The 25,408-nt window shown below is 34.1% G+C and overlaps 1 protein-coding gene across 1 annotated transcript in view; it reads right to left on the bottom strand.

Annotated features, from left to right (window-relative positions):
• The window catches only part of TDRD3 (tudor domain containing 3), a 169,413-nt gene extending 144,193 nt beyond the window's left edge, over positions 1 to 25,220 (bottom strand). Inside the window, exon 1 of the mRNA XM_051983892.1 lies at positions 24,964 to 25,220. Within this exon, the coding sequence (XP_051839852.1) occupies positions 24,964 to 25,004 (41 nt within the window). The 5' untranslated portion in view covers positions 25,005 to 25,220. The remainder of the gene's footprint in view (positions 1 to 24,963) is intronic.
• Positions 25,221 to 25,408: the final 188 nt, after the last annotated feature.

Below are 25,408 nucleotides of genomic sequence, written 5' to 3'. Positions count from 1 at the left end.
CAATAAAAAAGGGTAAAGAGATGTTATAATAAAGGGAGGAAGAATGAAGTCCAGACTTAAAAGAATAGATGAGCATCATATCTTTATTATCCTTTTGAAATAAATTCAGGAATAATTTAATCAACAAAAAATATTAAGTGCCTACCATATAATAAGCACTGTGCATTACTTCTCTATTACTGTCAAGGGGATCACTATAATTCCAAATAGCTAGTTTTACAAACTTACTATCATCCTCAACTCTTCTCATTCACCTTACATTTCCAAATAATTATCTAATCTTGCCATTTCTATATCCACAATATCTTATATATGCCCCTTCTCTCTTCTCACGGTCAGACACATTCAGGACCTTGTCACTAGCCTCTCTTTTCTCAAAAGTTCCCCTCACCAATCCATCTCCACTCAACTCTCCTTTATGTTCTCTTTAAATATACTAGCCTATTTCTTATTCATCGGGCACAGTGCTCTAACACCAGCTTCTTGCCTTTGCACTGACTATTCTACATGTCTTAGAACACTATCTGTTCACCAGTACCTCCTGGAAATCCTTAGTTTCTTTCCAAGCTGACCTCAAGATCATCTATTGCAGGAGGTCTTCCCTGATCCACCACCATCTCCCTATACCAGCAAGCCCTGCCCCGTCTCCCTGCCCCAGGTACTAGTGCTTTGCTTTTCAAGATTACCTTTATAAGTTTTAATTTTTGTTTTCAATTCCAAATTATCTTCCTCCCTCCATTCCCTCCCAAACACTTTGAAAAGACAAAAAATACAATACCCACTATACATATAAATATATGAATATACAGTGTATGTCTAACGTATTATATACTGAAGTCATACAAAACATATTTTCACAGCAGCCCTGTTGAGAGATAAAAAAACAACACAAAGAAAAGAATGCCTCAATCTGAGGTCCAACTTTATCAGTTCTCTATTTAGAGATAGATGGCATTTTTCATAACAAATCCTTTAGCTTTGTTGTTGATCATAGTTGCTAGGGTTTCTACAGCTAATTATTGTTATAATATTGCTGTTACTATGTATAATGTTTTGCATCAGTTCATATGTCTTTCCAGATTTTTCTGAAATCATTTTCAACATTTTTTATAACACACTATTCCATCAAAATCATACATCATTCATTGACCAATTGATGGGCATGCTCTTAGTTTCCAATCCTTTGATTGTTTTGTGTGTATATGTGTATTTTTGTGTATTTGTGTGTGTGTATATGTAATGTACATACGTATGTTGTCTCCCCCATTAGGGTATTACTGCTTTAAGGACAAAGACAATCTTGCTCTTGACTCTGCATCAGAGGGTCCTTAATGAATATTTATTGATTGAATTATCATCATCATAATGAAAAAGAAGAATGACAGATAATTTCTGACAATGTTCCTTCTAAGCTGCAAAGGTACAAAGCCATACGGTAACTAAGATGCTCCCTCACATACTGAATTGTGGCTATATACCTGAAATTTTATTTTAACAACACTGCTGATTCTATCACTATTTACAAAATTGTTTTTGCTTTCTTTTACTGAAGTTCCACATAGTCTAATTAATTTGTCAGTTGCCTGTAGATTGATACAATTAGGTTCATGTGATCTTGGCTAGCTGACCAACCTCCTTATGAATGAAATAATCAGTCTTATTATTTTCAGATGAAAGAAAAGCAATGATTGGCTGATGTAAATGATTTGCTTATAGTCATCAGTGACAGAGACCTGAATTTATGTGAAATAGAAGCAGAGTTCCTTTCTAAGATAACATCACCATCAAGAAAGCAAAGGAAAAGCAACCACATAAAATAATGACTATTTTATTGTTATTCAGTTGTTTTCAGTAGTATCCAACTCTTCCTGACCCCATTTGGAGTTTTCTTGGCAAAGATACTACAATAATTTGCCATTTCCTTCTCTAGGTCATCTTACAGATGAGAGAAATGAGGCAAACAGGATTAAGTGATTTGCACAATGTTATATGACTAATTAATAAATGTGGTCACATTTGAACTCAGGTCTTCCTGACTCTGGGTTCAATGCTCTATTAGAACCATTTAGCTGCCCTAACTAGTACTAACAATGTGATTGTTCTGAAAAAAGTGTAATAAATTTTATTGTAGCATTTAATTAATTAATAAAATCAAACATAAGCATATTTTCAATTTTCATTGAAAATATTCATATTTGGCATATTAACAGTTGTTTTATAAAAATTATCTGCCCAGAAGTCTGAACAGTTATAAATAAAAAAAAATTTTAAGGTAACATTTCAGAATACATTACAAACAAGTTAAAAGCACAAAGAAATACTTTTGAAACAGGACACTTTATCATGAGAAAACAACAGTAAAGAAAACTATTAAATGAACAAGAATAAATGCTGACCATAGGTATAGGCCACTGAAATTGTCAAACAACCCAAATTATCAGGACAGAGCCTGTGAAATACAAGGATACAAGGATAGAATCAAAAGGTTCTCCATGGTAAGACCCACATGAATTCAGGCAACAATATATCAATAAAAAACTATGGATGTTTACAAAAACTAAAGGCTTTATAAAAAAAAATCAAAATATAATCTTTGCCTTCAGAAATTACTGAAAGGTTATTATTAACAAAGACTTGTTACTCAAGAAGATTACTCAAAGAAACTGAAGAGGCTCTGCCACTTATTATAAAATGCAGGTTGGAAAAAAGTAGCAATTCCTTGAAAAACAAAGGCCAGAATTATATACAAGAAGTTCACAAACTAACAGACAACAAATCTCTATACCTCAAAATACTTTTGAGAATTCAACAAACTGAATGGAAATCAGATCATAACCGTAGCTGAAACTGTTGTCCACAAAAAATGCCTGATGTTTCATAAAAATTTAAGAGCAACTTTTAATACCTGTCACCACACAAAACTCATAATTTCCAGCTTTTGTGGAGTAAAGAGTTCATCACTAAAAAACACTTGCCTTGCTGGGAGAAAACAAATCATATAGAAATAAAATGAGATACATATCACTGCCATTTTCCTATAGGACAATTACTGGAGTTTTAGTATGTTTTCAGAGCAAGTATACAGAAGATAAACTTGGACCTTAAACTTTAATTTAAGTTAAAAAAGTAGTCACTCTATCCAACTGTGCAATCCTCTATATATCATTAGCTATAAAGAATAATAAACTGCATAGAGACTTATATCTGGACCATTTCTATCTTAATTCCATTTTTTTAAATTAGAACAAGATTAAAAGTAACAAGAGTTATATTCATATTATATCTTAATATTTGCAAAGCACTTTCCACACAAAATTCCTGCAAGATATGAAGAAAAGATGCCTACAGTGCCACAGATCAAAAGTGTCAAATGTGTGGTCCCCAAAACGCCCCTGTGCAAATTTAACAAGACTAAAATGTAATTGGAAAATGCTTAATAAAATAAATAAAAATACAATATAACAGTATTAATTTGTGTTTTTTAACCTAACATACAACCTGCAAGGATCTGTTGCTAACTGAGCTTCACACAAACATGATTGCCATTACACTATACTATAATTTTCTCAACTCTCTGACCTATGCATCTATTACCTGGTTTGAACTCTGAAAAGAATAATGTGCTCTTATTAGCCATTTGGGTTCATCCCATTCTCTTGTCAGTAATTAATAAGACCATTCTGGGTTCCTATCCATTTCTCACCATTCACAATCTAGAAAAAACTGTGGCAGGTTTATACCTGGCGTGGTTAAGGAAAGGAAAAGCAGACCAGGTATGAAACTAAAAACTGAGTTAATAAAATCAACCAGTGAGGAACACTCACTTTCAAATTAGTGGTTTCAATTAAGTGATATTACTAGGGCAGTCTTGAAGGAAATGAAATGACATATCAACAAAAAGTAGGTATTAAATTATCTACCTAATCCAAAATAACCATCTAAAAGACAGACTTATGAAAGTTCTAGGACAGAAAGATGAAGATGGAAATTAATAATTATGCTGGGAAAAATCAGGATCTAAAAAGATTTAAATAGACTAGTCCACCTATTAAATTACATATACAGAGTGGAGTCATGATGGTAGAGAGAAGCCAAGAACTTGTAAGAGCGCTCTTCTGTTTCCCTTGGAAACTACATTAAGACAAGCCTCTAAAAGAATTGTGGAGTGCCAGAATCCACAAAAAGACAGTTAAACAATTTTCCAGACAAGGAAAATTTAGAAAGCTTCAGGAAAGATCTGGCTCATTGCGCAGAAGGGAAGCTTAAGCCCAACATAGGCCTTATATGAGCAAGTCAGCAGGAAGTTCTTAGCTATAGCACAGATCAGCAACCAAAGCCCAGTGATCCTAAATCAATAGACCAGTAGATCATAAGCCAGTTGTGAAGCTTCCAGCTCCAGAGCAACAAGAAAATCATCAGCCACAGAATCCAGGGCACAATAGGGTTACTAAGCCATACCTCCTCTGTGCAGTGGCACCTCAAGCACCAAAGGAGAAAATCAGTGACCAAGTGCCCCAAATGCATGAAACTAGAGAGACAGTGCCTTCTATGCCCCAGGAGTAGAGTTTAGCTTTTAAAAATGAGCAAAAACCCCAAAAAAAACAAAAACAGAAGAGCTCTGACCATAAAATCTAAGTAAAAGAGATTAGGAAGTTGTATGTTGCTAAAAGATATCAAAGACCATAAAGTAGTATTAATACTAAACATATATGCACCAAGTGGTACATAGCATACAAATTCTTAAAGAAGTTTAAGTGAGTTACAGGAAGAAACAGACAGCCAAATTATAATAGTTGAGGAACTTCAATCTCTCCCTCTCAGAACTAGATAAATCTGACCGCAAAATAAACAAGAAAGAAATAAAGTAAATAGAATTTTGGGAAAAGGTAGATATGACAAAACTCTGGGAAAAAATGAATGGAGATAGAAAGGAATATACCTTTTTTTCAGTGGTATATGGCACTTAAGAAAAATTAACCATATAACAGGACATATTACAATCACAATCAAATGCAAAAGGGCAGAAATATTACATGAATCCTTTTCAGATCATGATGCAATAAAAATTACGTATAACAAAGGGCCATGGAGAGATTAAAAACTAATTGTAAACTAAATAATTTAATCCTAAAAAAGAACAGGTAAAAAAACAAATCAAAGAAACAATAAATAATTTCATCAATGAGAATGATAATAGAGAGACACCATACCTAAATTTATGGGATGCAGCCAAAGCAGTACTTAAGGGAAATTTTACATCCCTAAATGCTAACATGAATAAAATAAAGAAAGAACAGATCAATGATTTGGGCATCCAACTAAAAAAGCTAGAAAAGGAACAAATTAAAAATCTCTAATTAATACCAAATTAAAAATTGTAAATCAAAGGAGAAATTAAGAAAACTGGAAGTAAGGAAACAATTGAATTAATAAATAAAACTAAGGGCTAGTTTGTGGGGGAAAAAAAACCAATAAAATAGAAAAACCTTTGGTTATTTTGATTTTTAAAAAGAGAAGAGAAAACCAAATTACCAATATTAAAAATGAAAAGGGGGAATAAAGGGGACATTAAAACAGTAAATAGGAGCTATTTTGCCCAATTGCATGCCAATAAATTTGGCAAATTAAGTGAAATAAATGAATACTTACCAAAAATATAAACTGTCCAGATTAAAAGAAGAAATAAAATACTTAAATAGCTCCATTTATAAAAAAGAAATTGAACAAGCCATCAATGAATTCCCTAAGAAAAAGTCTGCAGATCCAGATGGATTTACAAGTGAATTCTACCAAACATTTACAGGACAATTAATTCCATACTATATAAACTATTTGGAAAAATAGATTTGGAAAGGTTCCTAACAAATTCTTCTTTTGATGCAAATATGATGCTGATAACTAAACTAGGAAGTGCCAAAAGAGAAAAAAAATTATAAACCAATTTCTCTAATGAATATTGATGCAAAAAATTTAAAGAAAATAATCGATAAAAGATTACAGTAATTAATTACTAGGACAATACAATATGATCAGGTGGGATTTACACCAGAAATGTAGAGATGGTTCAATATTAGGAAAACTATCAACATAATCACATCAATAAAAAAACTTATAAAAGTAATATGATCATGATATCATTATCAACAGATGCTGAAATACATCATAAATACATCATTCAATTCCTATTAAAAACACTAGAGAACATAAGAAAAAAGGGAGTTTTCCTTAAATGATAAGTAATATCTGCTTAAAATCATCAGTAGGTATTACATGCAATGAGGATAAGCTAGAAGCCTTCCCAATAAGATCAGAACAAAACTAGGATGTCCATTAAGATCACTATTATTACATATTGTACTAGAAAGGTTAGCATTAGCAATAAGAAAAGAAAAAGAATTGAAGCATTAGCCTAGGCAATGAGGAAAAAAAAAAACTATTTCTATTTGAAAATGATATGATGTACTTAAAAGCCTCCTAGAGAATCAATTTAAAAGCTAATTGAAATAATTAACAACTTTATCAGCAAAGCTGCAGAATCTAAAATAAACCCACAAAAATCATTAGCATCTCTATATATTACCAACCTAGTCCAGCAGTAAGAAATAGAGACATTCCATTTAAGATTACTAGAGACAATATAAAATATTAAAGAATTTCCTTTCCAAAACAAACCCAAGAACTATATGAACACAATTACAAAACACTTCACACAAATCAAGCCAGACCTAAACAACTGAAAAAATATCAATTGCTCATGGGTTATCCAAACTAATATGATAAAAATAACAATTCTATCTAAATTAATCTACTTATTCAGTGCCATAACAATCAAATTACCAAAAAGAAAAAAAAATAGAGCTAGAAAAAATAACAAAATTCATCTAAAAGAATAAAAGATTGAGAATATCAGGGGCATTCATGGAAGAAAAAAATGCAAAGTTAGGTGATTTAGCTGTACCAGATCTAAAACTACATTACAAAGTAGCATCCATTAAAACTATCTGGTATTGGCTAAGAAACAGTGGTTGAACAGTGCAATGGGTTAGGTACATGAGACACAGTAGTCAATGATAGTCATCTACTGTTTGATAAACCAAGACTTGAACTTCTGGGATGAAAAATAACTACTTAACAAAAATTCCTCAAAAATTAGAAAATTATATGACAAAAACTAGGCATAGAACAACATCTCACATCTTATACCAAGATAAGATTAAAATAGGTATGTTTTTATGTCATATAATAACATTATTGTAAAGACAAACAACTTTAAAAAACTTGGAATGTTTAAGTTATATAATCACCAACTAGAATTTCAGAGGTCTAAAGATGAAATCTCTCTGTCCCCTCCAATAATGAGCAGATAGATTCAAAGGGCAGTCTGAGTCTTATTTAGGATGGGGGTAGGGAGGAGAATTGGGAGGAAAACATGGCCAATGTGGGAATTTGTTTCCTTAACTATACATTTAATAGAATGTTTTTCCTGCTTATTAAAAGGGTGAAGGGGGTGTTAAAAATTAAAAAAAAATTATGAACCCAGAAAAAAATCAAATTACAAAACTGTTTATTAAGTAACTGATGATTTCTGGAGTCTCTTCTAACTCTCAAATATTAAAGTAAATCTATGATCTCATCATTTTGGGATTTCCCTCCACCAATGCTGCTTGTAACCCATCCATGTGCACTTATTTCTATCAACTCCTGTCTTATGTTCTCTCAAAAGTACAGCATAGTGGAGACAGTTCATTCAATATGCTGACAGTCTTCAATTTCTTCCAACAGGGAGATGCTAAGGAGTACCATGGCTGTCTACCTGTGTTACCCTTTGTTCTTGCTATGTGATTAATCCATCTTTTCTTCCTGTCACAAAATCCCACGGTATTCCTACTCTTTCTTCCAACTCTAAGGTTCCATAGTTTTATGAACTAATTTCAAAAGTTCAAAAGATATGTGATTTTAACATCATGGATAATTTCCCTTCCACTGCAGAAAGACTACCAAACCTCCACGCCCTAATCAAAAAAAGTTCATCATTTAATGATCAATCTTCTAAGGAGAAACCTCTCTAAACTTCATTAGGCTGTTAGTATATTCATAGGCTAATATTAAAGCCTTTCCAGATTAATAGGATATGTCAACTATTCTATTTCACTGGAATGGTCTGAATGAACTCAAGGCTACTTCCACACCACAATAAGGATGACTTAAATGTGTATAACATTTAAAATAATTTGGATTCTATATTTACGTTTCTATTAAAAAACAAACAAAAACCCATGCCCTTCAAGAAACATTGTCCCTCTACTGAAAATAACTTTAGGGTATAGGAAATATTTATGCCACAACCTCACTGAGGCACATTCATTATGGTTATTGATTTAACTGTCCTTATAATTTAGAATCAAGAAAACACAAGTTCAATTCCCCCCCTCTGACACTTACTAGCTGTAACCTTGAGTATCAATTTCTCTGAGTCTGTTTCCTCATCTGTAAAATGGGCATAATAATAGATTTAATTCTCCAGGTTGTTGTAAAGGTCAAATGAAATAATATTACATAATATGCTTTGCAAACTTAAAAGTATTAAATAAGTGTTAGTTATTATTAAAAACTGAACTGTATATGAATAAATGATGGGACTGGAATATTTTCCTGATTTATTATAATAATGCTACACTGCTATCCTGAAAGCACTTATTTGCAATAAAGTTTAATTTACAAGGAAATATGTTCCAAAAAAACCAGTATGATTCAACAAATATTATGTTTTCTAAAACATAATTATATTATTTAAGAATAAAGATATTAGTATAACAAAGTAGGGTTATATTCTAAATAAAAAATTAAATTATAACTTTGATAACTAAATCTATTAATTAATAGATTAATAGCTAACTAAATGTGATTCCCAACCTAAGAAAATATTGGTAAACTAAATTTGGTCTAAACTTAGGTTTTCTTCAAATGAATTTCTGCTATTGTTCATTGGACTTAGTGTTAATATAACAAATTTGTCTGTTGCTATAAGTTTTCTACAGAATCGAATAGTTGGTCAGGTGTGACAGAAATACTGAAGAGGAGCCAATGAAGGATTTCTATCTTATCAGCCTCCAGATTTAATAGAAAAGTTCCATTAAAATCAATGGAGCATTTCCAAAACATCTAACAACTCTAAAACTGACTGAAAGTTTCCACTGAAATCAGTGAAGCAGCCCTGTCAAATACTAAGGATTTACTAATGTGTAGATCAGTCCCACACATTTCAATAGTTATGAGAAAAAAAAATAGAAGTTTTAGGGTTGTTTTAAGAAGTTCTCTGATAGACATAGACATAACATGGGCATTTGATATAACCTCAATTTTTCAATTAGGTATAACTGACAAATATAAATACATTATACAAAGGTACTCATCCATATATCACCAATGTTATGATTCCATCCACGTTCAAGACCAAAATATAAAAGTTATCTATCCAAATAACTGTATTTAATTTTTTTTAAATCATAAACCTTTCAACTGAACCAAGTTATGCTGAATAAATGGATCCATACACTGAACTCACAAAAATTTTTCAATAGTCCTACTGTGTGTCATGATTTTTTTTTTTTGTAGAATAACTTTTCATTAAGAATGCTGGTAGCTCAGATAATTTAATTCAACAAACTTTTATTTTAAAAAAATCTTTTTGGGGGGGAGGAGGATTTAAAAAAAGGTTTAAGCATCTACAATGAAATATGGCACTCTACACAACACTGAGAAGAATAAAACAAAAAAGATCCAATTCTACTGAGGAATACAACACAAACACAAGTAAATATAAGGCATATATAAAATAACTGCAAGAAGAAAAAATTGCTAGTAACTGGGGGAGCAATGAAGTAAAGATGGCATGGAAGAAGCAGCACCTGAACTGTGCTTGAAGGAAGCTGAGGATTTTTTAAAGTTAACATGCCAGACATTGATGATTCTTTTGCAAAGGCATGGAGATGGGAGAAGTATCATTGGTTAAAGAAAATAGCTAGAAAAGTCCAAATGGACTTTAGCAGAAGTTGTGTGAATCGAAATGACATGAAGTAGGTCTGCAAAGCAAATGGTAGACAGATTGTCAAGGGCTTTAAATGCCAAGCTGAGTAGATATTTTACCCAAAAAGGGCACAGAGATTTTTTTTTTTTAAATTTGAGATGGGCTGACATGGTCAAATCAATGTTCTAAAACCATCAACTTGAAGTTATGTATGATTAAAACAAACCGACCAATCAGGAGGCTACTGCAACAATCTGGGAAAGAGTTAATGGGACCTAATCTAAAGATAGAGGCTATGTGAGTGGTAACAAAGGGACAGATTTGAGAACCATGAAGTCAGTAAGGGATGATCACTGGACAGAGAAAGTTTACTATGCAACCCTTAAATATAAATACTAGCTGCTATTATTATTATTCCTATTTTCAGAGTTATTCTGCCTCCTCAATCTCCATATTTTTTGTATTGCACTTGTAATTTAATTAGTATTAGAAGGTAGAAATAAATTAACACCTTACCAATGCAGATCGGCAGCATCTGCCTGAAACTTAGTTGGTTCCATAGCCAACATGTCAGAGACAAGACTTGAACTTTGGCATCCTTGTTTCTTAGACTAGTTCCCTATCCAAAACTTCATTTCCCACTTTTTCACATACGTAATATTTCATTATGCAAAATACATAAATTTCAGAGTTACAAAGCACAATTTTAGCACTGATCTGAGGTAAAGACTTATCTAGTTGTTCATTCAGATATAGACAAAACTATAGTTGTATATGTTTTAATTTCTTCTTTTGCTTGAAACAGCACAAATAATTCCAAACAATTCAATTTGCACATGAAGTTACTTTTTTTGGGGAAAAATAAACTATAAGAAAAGCCCTCCAAGAGTCTGACTCAATTTCATAACCAAAGAAAACATGCTGAAGCAGAAGAAAATTCAAACCATGTTAAGTAATGTTAAGCCTACATGATAATGGCACAAATGAATCTTCTATCATTAGTTCTGAAAAATTAGTTTAATTCAGAACAAAAAAATGAAATCATAAAGTGCATCAGAAGGAAGACTGGTGAAGTACAAATGTAACAGTTCTCTCATATTCTGTAAGAGATATCAGTGATATTATTAAAACATTGTAATATTAGTTAATACACTAAAACCTTGGGTTTCATTAGCAATTTACTCTAAACCAAATAAATTAACTGATGATTACTAAGGAATGAAGGTAAAACTAACTAGTAGTCTAGCTATTATCACAAGTCACCTAAGTTTTATTAGCAGTTCCCTTTTATAAATATTGTTTCAGCTATCAAAAAACTGCATTAGAATATAATAAAAATCAAAAGAATTCATATAATTAAGATATTCCCTTCTTATTCCTTAGGCCAATCTATGACTATTCAAGAAAAACAAACCAATACTAGTATTTTTCCTGCAATTTCAAAATTCATTTTCAGATAAACCAGGTATCTCCAGACTGAAAAAGAACCAGTATGAAAAAGTACAAATTCAGTGTCAATGACTTTAATTCTGTGGTACTGAAGACTGGACAAACTATTTTAGTGAACTAAGTTTGTTGCTTAAATTCTAGGCCAGAGTAAAAAATCTGTCAGTTAAAGATTTTGAGATATCTAAGAAAACCAATTCAAGCAATCCTTCAGTTCCTCAGAAAAAGAAAGAAAGAAAAAAGCTTCTACAGATGGAAAAGGTAGTTTTTGCCCTCCTTTTTGAAAGCACATGAAAAATTGTACAACACTGCAATAATTCTTTATAGAGAACTCACCTTTTCTAATATCTAACATAAATCTTTCCTTTTCCTTTCAAAACTTCTGCATGGTTAAAAGCTCTCAAAAAAAAAAAAAAAAAAAAAACTTGTCATGACAGCATTTTCAACTGTGACCCCTTTCTAGTCACTTGACAAGACTTTTTTTAAGAGATAAAGAAAATGGAATAGCCAATTCTATAAGTAAGACTTCTTTATGTAAGTAATTATATTAAAATTATATAATCATAAAAGTATTAAAAGCAAGTTATGATAGTTTAATCAGTAATTGAAACGTTCTTTTTAATTGTTGTCACTGCAAAATGTTAACTTAAGGTCAAAATGGAAAATATTCCTTTGGTAGATATACATTACTCACTATAGTTCTAGTGATTTTAGAACATAAACATTCATTATCCATTTCTCAAATACAGAAAGACAAACATACATAGAAAGGGCAGCACAGTGGTAGGAGTACTTACTCTGGAGTAAGAAGACCTGCATACAAATCTCATGTTTACTCTAGATGAGACCTTAAACAAGTCACTTTACCTCCCTAAGCCTCAGGATCCTCATCTGTAAAATAAAGATATTGGACTAGATGGTCTCTGAGATATCTTCTGGCACTATATTTATGACCCTCTGACCAGATACAGACAGGTGTGGCACAGTGAAGAAAGTGCCAGACTCAAAATCAGAAAGACCCAAGGATAACCTTAGAAACTTAATGGCTATGAGACTACAAGCAAGTCACGTAACATCTGTCTAGTTCAGTTTCCTCATCTGTAAAATGGGAATAATAATAGCACCCATCTTCTCTCCCAGGATTGCTGAGGGGCAAAATAAGTTAATAATACACTTTGCCAACATTAAAGTTCTATATCACTTAACCTGTCTTCAACTTCAACTGATACATGATTTTAGTTTGGACATTATCTCAAGTGATATAGAACACAAACTCCTATATACCTTAGTAGATGAATTTCATTTAGTGGCATCAACTTACATCATTTTAACTACATGATGAATCTTTCCAAACCTAGCTAAGATAATTCTCAGAAAACATATATATATGACAAAGCTCCAGTTTATACCAACTTGCAGAGTTCTCACTCTACTAATAACATTTAAGAACCAGGATTATTTCCACATCACAATGAGGCATAAGCAGAGACTGAAGAACAAAAAGAAAATGTACTCCAGAATGCATACTTAATGACAATTATAGGAACATGCTATCAAAACTATACTTCTTTACAAAATTACAGATTAAGAGCTAGAAGAGACCTTGGAGACCATCAAGTTCATTCCTCTCATTTTACAAATAAAGTCAGGCACAGAAGTTAAGTGACTTGCTGACATTCAAAATGATAGGTAAATAGACAGAATTTGAACCCTAACCCACATGTGCAAAAATGTTTAGGGCAGTCCATTTCGTGGCAAGAAACTAGAAACTGAGTGGATGCCCATCAGTTGGAGAATGGCTGAATAAATTGTAGTATATAAATAATATGGAATATTATTGTTCAGTAAGAAACAACCAGCAGGATGAGTACAGAGAGGCCTGGAGAAACTTAGAGGAACTGATGCTGAATGAAATGAGCAGAACCAGGAGATCATTATACATGGCAACAACAAGATTATACAATGATCAATTTTGATGGACATAGCTTTCTTCGACAATGTAATAATTGAGGCCAGGTCCAATGATCTTGTGATAAAGAGAGCCATCTACATCCAGAGAGAGGACTGAGGGAACTAAGTGTGGATCGGAACATTCTCATTGTTTTTGTTGTTCGTTTGCATTTTGTTTTGTTATTCATTTTATTTCTTTTTTGATCTGATCTTTCTTGTGCAGCAAGATAATGTACAAATATGTTTACATATATTGGATTTAACATATATTTTAACACGTATAATATATATTAAATTACTTGCCATCTAGGGGAGGGGGTGAGAGGAAGGAGAGGAAAATTTGGAACACAAAGCTATGCAAGGATCAATGTTGAAAAATTATCCATGCATATGTTTTGAAAATAAAAAGCTTTAATAATTTTTAAAAGAATAAAAAAAGTTATTCACCTAAAATCACTGTAAGCAACATATCAAGAACTGAAACTTATAGGGTCTAACAAAATGTTTTATAATTTTTAGCAATTTACAATGATAATACAGGAAACAAAGTATACAACTTACAATGTAAGCCAAGAGGTCAGTAAGGCTTATTACCTGTAGACATCGCAGTGACACAAACCATATAAACCAATGTGACAGTTGCTGATTATATATTTTGTATAGAAAAATATATCTAAATAGGAAGATGTCACATAAAGGATCCATTCCCTGGTCCCAACTCCTGTACACATATACACAGAAATCCTGAGTATCCATTACCACATGATCTATTTTGCATAGATTAAAAAAAAGAAAAACAGAGTATCAATAACATTTAAGCGAAAATGGTCATGAAAAATACTCTAGAATTCTAAATAATAAAAATGTGATGATTCATAACTTAGTATAAATACAAAATTTGTCAATAAAATGTTTTTAATTTTTAAAAAACAAAAGTCTAGGAATAAGACAAATAGGCATTATTTATTAAAAGACTTATGTTTGACCAATATATCAATCTTTATTCAACAAGGTAAGGACTAGAATAAAAGAGGCAATATAAGTAAACACAAGGGCAATATTACTTTGTTGGTTTCGCAAAGCAATTTCCAGGGTCTACAGAAGTTGTGCTTCTCTGTTAACAGGACTTGACTAGGGATCAACTGTTAGCTTTGTCATTCTAAAATGTTAAAATGGTTTCCCAAAACTTAGAGGTAGGGAAGTGAATGGAGAGGGAAGATAATGATGATTCAGGGCCTCTCTCAAACCAAACAGATTTTTTTTTTTAAATTAGGTGGTCATAAAAGGAAATGTAGCATGACCCAATGAAATGTATGATAATCATTCAGAAAGGAGGCACTTGGGTAGAATTTCAACCTCCCAGCAATAACAAATTATGTAGGAATCGTCTCCAAAACAACCACATTTTTCCTTCACCTGTCATCTTTAAAAATGCGCAAGTTTCCAATTCTTCTGTGAACCAACCCATCAGAGTAGTTATTACCTCTTCCCAAACCAGGTACCCATAACAGTAGCTGCTGAAATGTCACAGGAAAGATCTCCCTGCCTCTATCCAAAACACCCTACCTTGTTCCTCAGATGACAATATGTGCCTCATAGAAAGGTGATTAGGAGCTCCATTTTTTGCTCCTCCTTTTTCCTTTTCTTTCTGGGTAGGAATGGACAAGCATGGACAATTGTATAACAAATCTTATTTCATTATCTTCCCCCATTCCAATCCATTCTTCCTCTTGGGAATTTCTGTGTTTCTTTTGAAGGCACTAGTCTTCTGGGCACATAAGTTCATGACCTCCATGCCATCCTCAATTTTTCACTTTTTTATATATATATAAACTATCAATGTATGAAATTAGATATATTATATATTAAATCAATACTCATATCTTGTCATTTCTAACTCCACACATCTCTCACATTTATCTTCTCTCCATTTATACAGCCCATACATAAATTTAGACCATCATTCTTTTACAATCATTTCCTTGCCTTCAGAGCTTCCCCAAACCCATTCATTCTCCACATATCTGCCAAAGTGATTTTCTTAAAGTCCTGGTCTGATTGTCACACCACCTCATCCCACCTCCATCCCCACTCCCTAACTCAATAAACTCCAATGACTCCCCATATTTTTCAGATCAAATAAGAATGTCCCATAGGTCATTCAAAGTCCTACAAGTTGACCTAACCACTCCCTTCCCATTCTACAGTACAACTCAACTAATTACTTGTTGTTACTCTTGCTGAAACAAAAACAAATAAAATATTGAAACAGATAAGAAATAAAGGTATGACTTTTCTTCTGTTTTAAGTAGAATCACATACAGAAATATAGATCTATACTGAAAACTTTGTTTTGAGTTTGTCTGAGATAATTTACTTTTGTTTACTATTCCCACAACATATATGAAAAATATTTATTTACCCACAGAGAAACATGATATCTGTTGATTCACTGACTGTGATGACCCATTATTTCTTTGCTAGATTGGGTACCTTTTATTTTTAAAGTATCTTTAAAAAAATAAATTCACTAAATGGTTCTGGTGATAAAATAATTAATCATTGCCAAATATTTTTTACAAGTCAGCGTTATTCTCCAGGACAGATTTTCTATTAAAAACAAAACAAAACCCTAAACATCCATTCATATTACTCAAGCAAAAAGATTTTTAGATTACTAATAACTTTTTTAAATTTTATATTGTTTCCTTTACCTTTACCTTTACCTAATCCTTTTAAATTTCTTCTTCATAATTATATTATTATATATTATTTATATCACATTATTATTATATATATGATAATTTACAAATAAATATACACATGTCAGGGTTGTGTCCTCAAAAAAATTTTACTGATAAATATGTAGTCTAAAAAGTTTGGAGATCATCATTTAGTCAAAAATGACCAAAAGATGTTCCAAGGAATATTTTTCTTTTTTTTTTAAAAATAAAAGCTTTTTTTAATTTTCAAACTATTTACAAAGAGTTTTCAACATTCACCCTTGTAAAATCTTGTGTTCCAAATTTTTCTCCCTTCTTTCCCCTCTCCCCAGACAAGTAATCCAATATATGTTAAATATGTGTGATACTTCTACACATATTTCCTCAATTAATGAGAAAAAACAAAAAGCTAGCAAACAACAATAAAAAAGTAAAAATATGTTGCATGTATAATGAAACTACATTCAATCTTTCACTTACTGATTGATTAAAAATACATTCAGTCCCCATAAACCTCTTTCTGTATGCAGATAGCTCTCTCCATCAAAAATCCACTAGAATTGGCCTGAATCACCACACTGTTGAAAAGAGTCACATCCATCAGAACTGATCATTGCATAATCTTGTTGTTTTCTGTGTACAATGTTCTCTTGATTTTATTCATTTTACTTAGCATCAGTTCATGTAAGTCTTTCCAGGCCTTTCTGAAATTATCCTGCTCACCATTTCTTATAGAACAATAATATTCCATAACACTCATATACCATAACTTATTCAGCCACTCACTCAGTTTCCAGTTCCTTGCCACTACAGGATATAAACCCAGTAGAGACACTGCAAGATCAAAGGGTATATAGACAGTTTGATAGCCCTTTGGGCATAAGAACATCTTTTTTCTATATTTTTTTTTTGCTAAGTTTTCATTTATGCCTAAACAAAACACATGCTTAATAAATGTACTTTAAAGGTTCAACTTTATTTGATGCTTCCAAATTCTGCAACTATGAAAACCCCAAATTTTTCTCTTAGAAATAGTTTCAAGAGACTCATCACATAAAATTGGATTCAATCAAATGTTTGACATTACCATTAAAGTACCTACCACAAAAATTATATTTATAAAACAAAAAAATTCAATTTACACAGAATTAAGAGCCTTATATATGAATACAGAATTATTAAACTATATTCTTTACTGTTCATGTGAGTATAAAGCTGTTCCAATTCTGAAGTTATGGAATTCTATGAGCCACCAAATTGATCTTTTTCAATTTAAAATAAAATTTAAAGCTTTGACCTTTCACTACAGACAAAAATCTTTAAAATGTTAAGGTTTAAAGAATTTTTTTTCTTTTAGAGAAATGATGATGAATAGAAAATTTACCTTTAAATAAAAAGTGAGATAATAGATAAGACTACAGGCCCTATGAAATCATGAAGACCTTGATTTCAGTCATGCCTTTAGCTTGTACTAGCTGTATGATCATGGAGAAGTCAATGAAATTTTTAATATCCCAAGCACTGTTTCTAAGACACTAAGTTACAAACAAGCTACTTATCTGTATCATCAGAGGGAGTTGCTATTTCTAAATTGGAAGTTTCTCATATCAATTAAATCATAGGTACAAATAAATACATGTGTCTCTGTGTGTGTGTGTGTGTGTGTGTGTGTGTGTGTGTATAAAAAAAGAAGGAGAGAGAGACAGTCAGAAAAAGAGTGAGATTGATCACTACAACTCTGCCCCACTTAAATCCAATACATCACTGTTACTGGTCCTATTTTAAAATACAGAACATACAACTTAGTACACATAGTAGATACATACATACTATAGATATGTGTGTGTGTGTGTATGTGTGTGTGTGTGTGTGTATGTGTAGACATCTATATATGAATATATATCCACACATAAAAGGAGTTCCTTTAACACAAATTTCTTAGAAATTTACTTCAAGGATTAAATACATATAATCACTGGAAAAGTCAATAGGAAAAAATGGGAATCAGATTCAAGTCAGAGAACACATTATTTTGATACCAAAAGAATCCAGGCAATCTTACTAAAATCACAGAAAAAAAATCTTCTATAGTAAAGCAAGGTAAGTAATGGAGATTACAAAGACAAAAAGAAATATCATTGCCCAAATGGGACTTATAACAGCCAGGAGAGGTATTATGTACTTATATGGATATAGACAAAATAGAAACAGGAGAAGGCATTAGCAGTTGGAGAAAATGTTTCACATAGATAGTAGATAACAAGCTGAATCTTGAACGGAACTGGTTTTAAGAGGCCCAAGTGAGGAAAGAATGTATTCTATGAAAGACAAAAAAATACAAAAATAAGAAATGTAGTGCCTTATCAAAGAAACAGTAAGAAGACCAGTTTGACTAGACCAAAAGTAGTACACATGAAGGGGAATGATGTGTAATAAGGTAAAATTGTGCAAGTCAATAAATGGCAAAGGAGTTTATACTTGATTCTTATGGGGAGCCACTAGAATTTATGAATTTATGCCATGGTCAAATTGGCACTTTCTGAAGATCATGTTGGTATGGTGGATAGAATGGAATTGGGAAGAGATTGGGAATTAGGAATAAATCAAGGGAGGATCGTAATAAGGGCCTGAACTAAAGTGGTAACTGTGTGAGAAAAGGGAAACCAGAACATAAACATTTTATTTGAGAACACAACTCAAGACAGTTAAATGATAATGCACAGTTAAATGATAATGCCAAGATCACCTTCAGGTGTTCAAAAAATTTTCCCTCATTTTAAAAAATTATCATTCTGTTCAAATCAGACAGAATGGTACAGCAGATAAAGAATCAAGCCTCAAAGCCAGGAAAATCTGAAAAACTCTCTAAGACTATAAATCAAAGAGAAGATACAAATCAGCATGGTGTAGGTACAATCTTCACCTAGAAGTCACCTATACCAAAGAAATAATAGCTACCCTTTTTATTGCTATAAAAAGGCCAAGGTCTCCCACTGCATGCAGGGCTACCTCCAGACTTCCTGATCTATATATCTTGCCACTAGACTCAGATGGCTCTGGACAGCCCGCTCTCACTTAAAACCAATTCACTTGTTTGTCAAGGCATCATCTCCTTGAGATCATGGTCCTCTTCAAGAATGTTATTAAGTCACACATGTTTCCTGAAAAGTGTTTCCATTTTAACACCTATTAACAACAATTAACATTTTTTAGTAAGAAGCTATGAAAATATGGCCAATTTGGGGGTTTTGTTGACTAACAAGACTCTTTTTAATTAATTTGAAAGAGAAGTTGTGAAATAGTGGAAAAGCAGGTTATCTGAAGTCAAAATATCCAAGTTCAAGTCCCTGGTTCTATGATTTTTTAAAATAAGTGACCTTGGACAACTCAACTTTTCTCTCAGTACCTCAGAGGATGCTTTGATATTTACATTTTAAGAAGATACTGATAAGCTGGAGTGTCCAGGAAAAGACAATGAGCATGCTGAGGAGTCTCAAAATTGATTTATGGGAAGTATTCTTAGCCAAAAATGTGTGAATTTGTGTGTAATTTTTCTAATAATTCTAATAACTATTTCATTATAATCAATTTCTTCTATAATTCGGTATATTTACTTTATGCATTTATAAACATTCTGAGGTCTAACAGCTTCCCCAGACTGCCAAAGAAAATCAAGTTACCTAAAAAGGTTAAGTTTTTTGTTCGGAAAGTTTTAAGAGGTAAAAAAAAAAAAAAAAAAAAAAAAAAAAAAAAAAAAAAAAAGGCAAGTCTCTTAAAATTAAGGCACTTGAAAAGCTGTACAAAAAGTGGGATTAAAATATTTTGCTTAGATACAAAGGATAAAACCAGAAGCAATGGAGAAAAGTTGCAGAGAGGCCAAGTTCAGTTCAACATAAGGAAAATTTTTCTACTAATTACAATTGGAAATGGAAAGGATCTTTAGTCAAAGGTTAGATGAATACTTGTTAGGGACATTCTAGAAGTAATTTTAAGTCGGACACAAATTGAATAAGATAGAATAGGTATCTATATGCAATGTGTAAGGCAGTTGCTGGGCAAAAACAAAGCAGGTGCTTCACTCAAGAAGCTTTTCTAGTTTACTAGGAAGATGTCAACTACCACATGAAACCTATCCTGATTCTAGAGTAGCTGTTATTTTCCATTCTCTAGATTCTCCTATCTATTATTCAATCACTCATTCCTTAGTGGCCTTTACGATTGTTCATCCATGTCATACCTTCTAAGAGTGTTCCTCAAAGCTATGTCCTTGCCCAGATTTCACTCTGTGCAGTTATTCAGTGATCTCAGTAACTACCATAGGTTTGATTATGTAGATGATTCCAGGATCTTTGGAAGAGTTTAGTATAACCTTTGATAAGCTAGAACTATATCTCCATCAGCCTCTTGGATATCAGGAAGTCCAAAAAGCTTTTCAAATGTATCAGCTACAAAACAAAACTCATCTCTCTCCATCCTCCAAACCTTCCCACCCACTTGTTGGAATTTTCCTATCTCTCTCTAGAGTAGCAATATCCTCCACTCATTCAGGCCCACAAATTTGGTCATTCTCAACTCCTCACTTTCATTCACCTCATATATCCAACTGTCAGATCTTATTGCTTCTACTTTCCCCAAAAACTCTCATATTAGTCTCTTTCTCTCTATTCTGATAGCTACAACCCTTATTCAGGTCATCACCTGAAGCCTAGCTATTACAAAGGCTTTCCAATTAATTGGAATTTCCAATTCTATAACTCAAGTCTCTCCCCACGCTAGTCCATTCTCCCCAGATGTGCCAAAATAATCTTCCTAAAGGACAATTCTGATCATGACATCTGCCTTTTCCGAAAGCTCCAATGTCCCTGTTACCTTCCAGATCACTTATAAGGTACGCTATTTGACAATTAAAGCTCTTTATAACCTGGCCCTTTCTTCCTACCTCTTCAGTTTTCTTACCATATCTTTACCTTTTCACTGGTTCTTCCCCGACTAAAACAGTAATTCTAAATCCTTGAGTACAGGGGCTGGTGGATTTGTAGGAGTTTCTCATTTTCTTTTTAATATCCCCAAGCTTAACATAATACTAGTTCCTAGTTGGGTTCTAGCAGAGAAAGTCTGAAGCACTGATAAGTTATAATACTCTGAGGCAAGCAGGGAAAGACACACACGGAATCATCTCAGGCTTTAAAGCAAGCCTTTTGTTCTTAGTAGGTCTCTTGCTCAATGGGACTTTCAATTACAGTTCTACCCCAGGTGGGGGCCTCTAGAAACCCCCATCTTTATTTACCAATCAGAAAGCCAAGTCATGACATTAAACCGCCGTTATGTTTCCCTTATTAGAAAGCTAATTATGGTGCAGATCTTCCTTAAAGTCTCTTCAGGACTAAACGCACTATATGGTACTCTCTCTCTCCTCATAGTGTCATCAGCATAGTATCTCCTATGATGGCTTCTTCCTCCTGGTTAATTGTAAGCTAACCTGCCATGGGTATTCCCAATCATAGCTCTTTCTTCTTGTTACAGCTAATTCTTTTAGGGTGCTAAATCCCTTTAAAGTTTAATCAAAGATGTAATCTCCTTCCCCTGCTAACTCCCTTTTGGAGTTAGTCTGCTAAACTTTATGGATTTAGCTGCCAGTCAATGATGTACTCCTACTTTCTGGCATCTTCTCTTTGATTTAACTGTGAGTTCTAGGGAACTTGTCTTTTCCCTTGTTAACTGTTTAAAAAAAAAAACTTTTCTTTGCCCATTTCAGTGTGCTATTCATATATATATATATAGATATATATATATATAGATATAGATATAGATATAGATATAGATATAGATATAGATATCTATTTTTTTTTAATGGCAAAACCTTAGTAACCAGTGATAATGTCTGATTTGATTTCTTCAGGTCAGCTGAAATATAATCAAATCTTTAATATGCTATTTTTCCAGACAATATTCTTTTACAATTTTGCTCTCCAAAAACCATTCTTGGTGCCTATTTTAGCACTTCACCTGGTACACAAGGCTTAGTAAATGTTAGTGACTGATAGGTATTACACTATGGCCATGATGAGAAATCTGCCAGCTAGGTCCTCTGGAATTGTAAATTCTAAAAAAGAGAGAAAAAGAGAGAAAGAGAGAGAGAGAGAGAAAAAGAGAGAGAGAGAGAGAGAGTCATTTTCAGTTAGTCTCCTGAATGTGAGATTTGAAAGGTTTCCAATTGACTATTTCAACAACAGGTTAAAAAAGAAAAGAAAAAGAAAAAAGCACAGTTGCATAAAATTAACACCAGAAAAAAAAGGACAAAATTCTGCCCAATTCAGCCCCAGCTTCCTTCTGAATATACTAGTTATCTAAAATTTTATTTCAATCATGATCAAAAACTGTAATATGGATCAACACAATTTCCTGGAAATCCTTTATTCTCTTGCATATTCATTCCCTGGATAACTCCTACCTTGATTACACATTTAAGTGACCTTAGCATATAATTTTTGAGATATAAGAGAATCCATGAAATGATAATTTAGCTAATCGTGAGGAACTAAGCAAAAGTGGGATATTAATTACAAAATGCTGCAAAAATTCCCATAAAATGCTGGCTAGTATTAAACAATAATCATTACCCAAATTAAGAGACTACGCATTATAATCACAGTCAAATTACAAATAACATGATTTGACTCAAATTCATTCAAATTCAAGTAATGATGATGGTGTTAAAGGTTCTGAAGTGAAAGATGAATTTAGGCCTGGTTAACAAAATGCTTCAAACCGTATTTAACCAGAGAAAATTTTCATATTGGAAGGAACCTCAGACATCTATTTTAAATACTTCTTTTTAAAACTGTGACATCTAAAATTAAAGTTCATTATTGGATGTTAGGACTACAGAAACTTGTCTCCTAAATACAGTTTCTCTGAATAAAAACAACTTTGCCAAGTTTATACCTTCCATCTAAAAATATCCACTAACCCTGCAATCCAGCTAAACTGGTTGATTCACTAGTCTCCAGAACACACCTTGAATTTTTCTAGTGCCATACCTTTGTGCAGTGTTTTCCATCCTCAAATGCCTTTCCTCTACCTTTCTATTCAATGTAATTCAAACTAAAGGTATATTAAAACCTACTACAAATAAGATGATGTGCTTGGCAAAATGAGGATACAAGGGTAAAAAGTAACTAACATTCTCGCTTTCTCCAAAGAAGGTGATTGTTTATACACACACCCCAAGAAGTTAACACAAAACCAAAAGTGAACAGAAGGGAGACAGTAACAAAGAGATACAATCAAAGTACTCTAGAAAGTGTGAAGAGGGAGATAATACCTATTTTACAATACCTATTCTATAGATGAGGTCAGTAAGCCTCACCTAGATCAAAGTCATTTCTCAGGGTCATGAAGCTAGCTAGTAGGTGTCTGGATGAAAGATAGCTTCAAGTCTTCTGATTGCTAAAACTAGAAATTTTTTCACTGTCATTAAAAGTAGAAATTAGCAAAAATAAATAAATAAAAATAAACTAAACACAACAGTAAACTTTCTCAACTCAAATTTAATGATCCAGGATCTTTTGAATGACAACTTTAAAAAATGACAGACAATTCTACATGATCTTTTCACAAAAATAAAGCCTCAGCAAACCTAGCCAATACTTGTGTTAGTCATGCTTATTATGTGTCAAAAGTTGAATTTCTACCTGCATCATTTTAATTGCTATTAAGATACTATAGCTCTACTATGAAACCTGATTTTTGTTTAGGAGAAAACAAGCTATTCTTTTATAGAAAAGACCTCCCTGGCACAAGTCTTAAATATCACCTGATAAATTAAAGTCTATGTTGCAGAGGCCAGCCGTCTGCCACTTAGTTTAAAACTAAACGAAAAGAGACAGAGTAACTTCAAAGACTCTTTCAGATTCCCACCCAATTACTTTTCCTCCCCAATTTTCAGTTAGCATGATGGATCACCACCTTGAGCCATTCTTCCAAGAACAGCACGCTAGTTCCCAAATATAAAAAAGGCTGTCAGGAGGATGGGTCATTGGTGGGGCAGGCACATCTGGCCAGGCACTCTCCCCACTAGCACACGTGAACCATCAATTAAGCATTTATTAAGCGCCTAGCTACCAGACACTGGCCGAACTATGCGCTGGGGATACAAAGACACAAAAACCGGTCCTGCCCTCGGGGAGCTCTCACTCTAAAGAGGGGATCAATATGCAATTTACAAAGTACAAAACAAGACAGGAGGGCTATTACAACATTACAAGGAAGGTGGGCTTTCAGCTGATGTTTTAGTCAGAAGACTGGGGAGGGAAAGGGGGGCATGGGGAGCCGTCAATGCAAAGATAGGAGTCGGGAGTCCTGGAGCAGCCAGGAGTCGGGGATCGCTGAGTATCCAAGAGTAGGGTGTCTGGGGTATAAGGTTGACGGAGCTTAGAAGGACAGCGAGCTTGGAAAGCAGCGTGAGGCCGGCAGGCAGGCTCGAGAAGGCTGGAGAGGCCTAGCGGGGCGCCGACCCTGGGCCTCGAACCCGCGGCCGCCAGTTTGGGGAGTTTGGGGGAGAGGAATTCCGCGTGGCGCCGCCGGGGCAGGGTCGGGTCGGGCCGGGCCGGAACCGGGGCGGGGCCGAGCCAGGCGGGGGGCAGCAGGAAAGGCCTTGGGGGGCCTGCCCCAGCCCCAGCCCCGCTCCTACCCCCACCCCACAGGTACGCGCACTCCCCCCGCCCTCCGGCCCTCCCTCCAGTCCTCGCCGGCCTCCCGGGCCCGGGCCCGGCCCGCAGCAGGGGGAGGCGGGGACGGCCGATACTAGCCACTTACCAACCCGCCTGGGACAGCGCCGCGCTCGGGACCTCAGCCATGGCAGCTCTCCGGCTGGGGTGGGGGTGGGGGGCTAAATCGGGGGGGCAAGAAGGTGGGGGAGGGGGGGAGAGGAGGCCTCAGACTGGAGACCAAAAAAAAAAAAAAGGGCCCGCACCCCCCTCCCGCTCGGCTACTGAGCATGCTCAGTGCGCCCGCCGGCGCGACCCAGTGCCGTGCAGCTGCCTCCCGGCGTCCTGGTTTTCGCGCCTGCCCCGAGAGGAAGAGGAGGGATCAGGAGGAGAAGGAGGGGCTTTTGAGCCTTCAAGCGGCCGGGTTTCCATTGCGGTTTATAGTCCCCTGAGTAGTCCTTGATTTGAGTCTTTGTGGGGGGGGGGCGGGGAGGCGTGCCACAGGCGATGGAGCATCCCTTCGAGGGGTGCTTGGATTCTAAGTCCGGTCCTTC

Source organism: Antechinus flavipes, chromosome 3 (assembly GCF_016432865.1).
Source record: "Antechinus flavipes isolate AdamAnt ecotype Samford, QLD, Australia chromosome 3, AdamAnt_v2, whole genome shotgun sequence".
Taxonomy (NCBI): Eukaryota; Metazoa; Chordata; class Mammalia; order Dasyuromorphia; family Dasyuridae; genus Antechinus; species Antechinus flavipes.
Note: the sequence above shows the minus strand (reverse complement) of the source record. Positions and strands in the feature narration are given on the sequence as shown.